General features: G+C 24.3%; 1 protein-coding gene across 1 annotated transcript; it reads right to left on the minus strand.

The window, feature by feature from the left end:
- Positions 1-1,873: 1,873 nt before the first annotated feature.
- Positions 1,874-4,377, minus strand: LOC124915939 (beta-glucosidase 44-like). The gene is made up of 11 exons (XM_047456680.1): positions 4,128-4,377; positions 4,001-4,056; positions 3,745-3,820; positions 3,591-3,662; positions 3,429-3,516; positions 3,059-3,311; positions 2,865-2,980; positions 2,564-2,784; positions 2,440-2,471; positions 2,252-2,354; positions 1,874-2,148 (listed from the first exon to the last, which is right to left on the minus strand). The coding sequence occupies exons 1-11, from the start codon at positions 4,375-4,377 to the stop codon at positions 1,874-1,876; spliced, it is 1,542 nt and encodes a 513-aa protein (XP_047312636.1).
- Positions 4,378-4,792: the final 415 nt, after the last annotated feature.

Raw genomic sequence — 4,792 nt, forward strand, 5'->3', positions numbered from 1 at the left:
ATTTTTATTTTTAATTTATATATTTATTAATTAAATATTAATATATTTTTCTTTTATCATCTTTAATTAATAAATGAATCCTTTATTTTTATCTTTCTTATAAATGTTTTATTTTTTTATATGAGTATTTATTATTGATTATTTTAATTTTATTATATATATATATATATATATATATATATATATATATATATATATATATATATATATATATATATATATATATATATATATATATATATATATATATATATATATATATATATATATATATTCATATTCGTTATTAATTATTTTAACTTTATATTTTTTTTTCTTTTTTATATTTTTTTATATTAACATTAATTATTAATTATTTTAAAATTATTTGGTCTCAATATTATATTTTAAACAATAAAAAATTTTTAACACAAAAATAAATTAATTAATATTTATGTAATAATAGAAATTCATTCATCAAACATCAAAATAGTAATAATCAAATATTAGACAAAACAATGTTACTTACTATTACTATAAGTTATGAATAAAAATTAAATAAAAAATATTAATTTTATTTTTGTTTATATCAAATTAAATAAATAAATATAAATTTTAAAAATATTATAATAAAATATAAAATTCATAAATAAGTTGTTAAAGTTTTTTCAAAAATAAGAATTTAAGATTTATGAGAAATAAAATTTTGTATAAAAATGTAGATGAAATAAAAAAAAAACTAATGTAAAAAAAATTAAGAATAAAAAAAATTATATGGTTTAATTAATGTAAAAGAAGGAGAGAGAAAATATATTAATATTTATTTAATAAATATATAAATTTAAAAATAAAAATTAATTATAGTTATAAAAAAGGTTAAATAAACTAATTTTTGATAATACATATGTTTAAATGATTTTTTAACATAAACAAGTACCTAAGCCTCCCATCTTAAAAGACTAAATACCTAAAGGGCAGGATATTAGATCTAGTTGATTGGCCGTTCCTTTTGTTTTTCATAATCTTGATATAATTTTTTTATAAAAAAGTTTATAAAATAATTTATAATTATAATTTTATAATAATTTTTGTAAGAAGAACTATAATATTCATTTAATATAATTAACATTGAAATAAAAATAAATAAAACTTATTTAAAATATTAGGTCAGTGTGAAAAAATAAAATAGTATTAATAAATCATCCATATTAAAATTAGAGCAACCCATTTATTTATAAATCAGTCTCATTTATTTTAATTACATTTGTAATATACAGAGAAAATTAAGGATATTTTGTGAAAATGAGAGGGAAGATAATTCAATAAAATAAATAATTAAAAAGTGAGAGGATTGGTGACTGAGTTCATTTGTAGCTAGTTTCATATGTTTTTTTTAGTTTTTTTTGTTTGAGTTTTGTTTACTTTTTTTTGTTTAAAAAAATTGAAATTATCAAATTACTTCTTTCAACAATTAAAATATTCTTAGTTTAGTTTAAAAAAGACATTTTAGTATCGTCAATTTTTTTCTATGTTTTCTACTATTTAAACTTCGTTTCTTTTTGGCTTTGTTTCGACCTTGTTAGGCTTCGGTTATGTTGTTATGCCTGAACGACTTTGTCATAATTATGCATTAACAACAAAATTAGATTTGCAAAAGAAATCATAATTTCAACTCTCATACCAAGTAAAATTTTATCAATAAACTTTAACTACAAGAGAAAACATTAATAAACTAAGACATTATTAGCTATGTCTTAGAGCCTTGAATGAAAAATGAGGAGCTATAACCTTTATTTGCCTAGTCTATTAAACAAAATCCTTAAGACTAGAACGAGCTACCTCATAAGGCTACCAAAGAGAAAAAAGAGAGCAAAATGCCTTCTTTATTCACTAACTAGATAGTGTGATTGCATAACTGCTTGAACCAATTAGCAGACATTTTGGGATATCTTGCTAGTGTATCAAAATCAACATAAGTAATACCAAATCTTGAGGTATATCCAAGCGCCCACTCAAAATTATCGAGCAATGACCAAGCAAAATAGCCTTCAACGTTTGCACCGTCATCAATAACCTTCTTTAATTGGCCTATATATGCATTATAGTACTCGATCCTTGAAGTATCATTCAGGCCATGAGCAATGTCTACACTACCCGGATCATCCATTCCTACAAAAGACACATAAAGAGAAACTTATAAATCGAGAAAATATTAATTGGCACAATATTATTTTTCTAAGAAACATATACATAAATTATGACTGAAGATTACCATTTTCAGCTAGAATCATTGTAGGATTTCCATAATGCTCCTTAATGTATGAGATGGCTTTGTAAAGTCCCCACGGAACATTGTATAACCAATCAGAATGTTCCTTTTGCAATAATTGAATTAAATAAGTGGGAGTGTAGCATGATATATATATGTAACTATAAATTAAAACTTTATTTATTTTTTACCTTTGGACCAATTGGATCTCCATTCTTGGCATCTACATTATATAACCATGAGAAACAATTTTTAGAAACTCAAATTTATTACTAACTTGTTTAGTTCTTATGGAAATATATGGAAGATTCTTACAAGCAAAGGAAGCATGCCAATCCATACTATAGGCCTTAACTTTTGGATGATCTTGACTAGGATCATGATATATATAATATGTTGTGTATTGGTTAATTCCAATATAATCAATCGATCCCTTAACCATTTGAATATCTTCTTTAGTGAATTTTGGCAATCGGTCACCAACAATTTCTTGCATTGTTTTCGGATACTCTCCATAAGTTATAGGATGTATAAACCTAACACCAAGCATTCGCGATTGTAAGCATTATTATATATGAATTAACATATAAATTTAAAATTGTTGGAAAATCTTTACCATCCAACATGAAAGTCTCTAGCTCTTTGAGCGGCATAGTTGTCGGCTTTCCCTCTAGTAAGAGATTCATACCAGACAAAATCTAGTAGAATACCAATACGTCCTTTTTGTTTATCCTATAATGATATAATGTGAAAAGTGAAATATATTTATAGAAAGTGACTTATAAAAACATAAAGAAGTGAAGTTCTCACTTGATATTTTTCTCTATATATTTTAACTGCAGCTGCATGAGATAAGAGCAAGTTGTGGGCTACAATGTAAGGTTCGGTTGCAGAATCTCCTTCAGTACAATTTCCATAAGGTTTAGAGCATCTTCCAGGTGCATGTGTTCCATCGTCATATCCAAGTGCTGAAACAACCCTCGGTTCGTTGAAAGTCATCCAATTTTTAACTTTATCACCGTAGGTTTTGAAACAAAAATCTGCATAATCCGCATAATCCTTCCTGAATAATTAGAATATGAAATAGATTTATTATAAGAAAACATATAATATTATTCAAAATCTAACAAGCTTTTCAATTTGTCACAATATGAAAAAGATGATCCATGATGAAACTTACACAACTTGACGATCCAACCATCCTAGGTATTTATCTTGTAATCCTTGAGGAAGATCATAATGGTATAAATTTGCATATGGAGTAATTCCTGATCATATGAACAATGTTATTATCTCAATTATTAACTTGTACTCTTTGCATAATTTAGGATTAAAATTATACCTTTTTGAAGCATGTAATCAATTAACCTATGATAATAGTCAACTCCCTCTTGATTAATAGTTTTACTTCCATCTATATAACGTATAATAAATAAGAATGTTAATTCAAAGTTTCTAAATAATTATCAATTATAATAGTTTAATAATATCATTACTTGGGAAGATTCTTGACCACGAAATTGAAAAACGATATGCATCAAAATTGAGATCTTTTAGCAAATCCATATCCTCCTGCAAGAAAAACCATTATTAAATATATTAATTTTATAATTAAGTTTTATTTTTATAAGGTTGAACAATGAAATCTTTGATCTAAAAATATTATTTGAAATAAATTAATTATTCAAAACTCAACAACTTATTAAAGTTAAACAACAAGTTATGTTAATACATAATTTGAAATATATATACTTTATATCGGTGATATTGATCAACTGTAATAGATGCATTAGCTCCTGATGCAATTCCTGTACAAAGACCAAATTTTAGTAAAATTACATGTTTGAGTTTCAAAATAGATAAAGGAAAATATTCTTACCATGAACTTTGATAAAAGTATCCCATATACAAGGTCCACGCCCTGCTTTATCGGTCATACCCTCTACTTGGTAGGCAGATGTGGCGGTTCCAAAAATGAATCCTTTCGGAAAACTTTTACGACTGAGACCGCTTGTATTAAACATTTCAGATTGGAGAGTGTAGGGCATGCTCAATTGTCGTGCACATGTCGTGTGCAATACAAATTGGATAAAGATACATAGTATAGATAATTTCAAAACTTTTACCATGATTTAATACTTAAAAAACAAGAAAGGAGAATGGAGAAGGTAAGTTAAACTGGAATGAGTTGTGCTTTTTATAGTCCAATATGGATAATGAGAATGTTTTCTTTTGGAATATTTGATTAAATCTTGAAAGACTATTTCTATACTGAATAACGATATATGGAGTGAAAAAGTTTGTAGCTATTATACCGCAAATGTGTTGGAATGGGGATAAGGATTGACTAAGTAAAAAATTTAATGGAATATTTATCTTTCTTTTCTCCCCTACTAATTTTTAAATTTATATATATATATATATATATATATATATATATATATATATATATATATATATATATATATATATATATATATATAAATGAGTAATAATAGAGGGTGAATATATTAAATTAATAATATATATAAATATATTTTAGAA

This window comes from Impatiens glandulifera, chromosome 9 (genome assembly GCF_907164915.1).
Source record: "Impatiens glandulifera chromosome 9, dImpGla2.1, whole genome shotgun sequence".
Classification (NCBI taxonomy): domain Eukaryota; kingdom Viridiplantae; phylum Streptophyta; class Magnoliopsida; order Ericales; family Balsaminaceae; genus Impatiens; species Impatiens glandulifera.

What these genes read in the sequence shown, in the direction of transcription:
- LOC124915939 (XM_047456680.1), bottom strand. Translation starts at nt 4,377, where the DNA reads ATGGTAAAAGTTTTGAAATTATCTATACTATGTATCTTTATCCAATTT. An exon ending in TTGGCATGCTTCCTTTGCTT is followed by an intron (nt 2,472 to 2,563) that starts GTAAGAATCTTC and finishes TATATAATGTAG; the next exon opens with ATGCCAAGAATGGAGATCCA. An exon ending in AATGATTCTAGCTGAAAATG is followed by an intron (nt 2,149 to 2,251) that starts GTAATCTTCAGT and finishes TGTCTTTTGTAG; the next exon opens with GAATGGATGATCCGGGTAGT.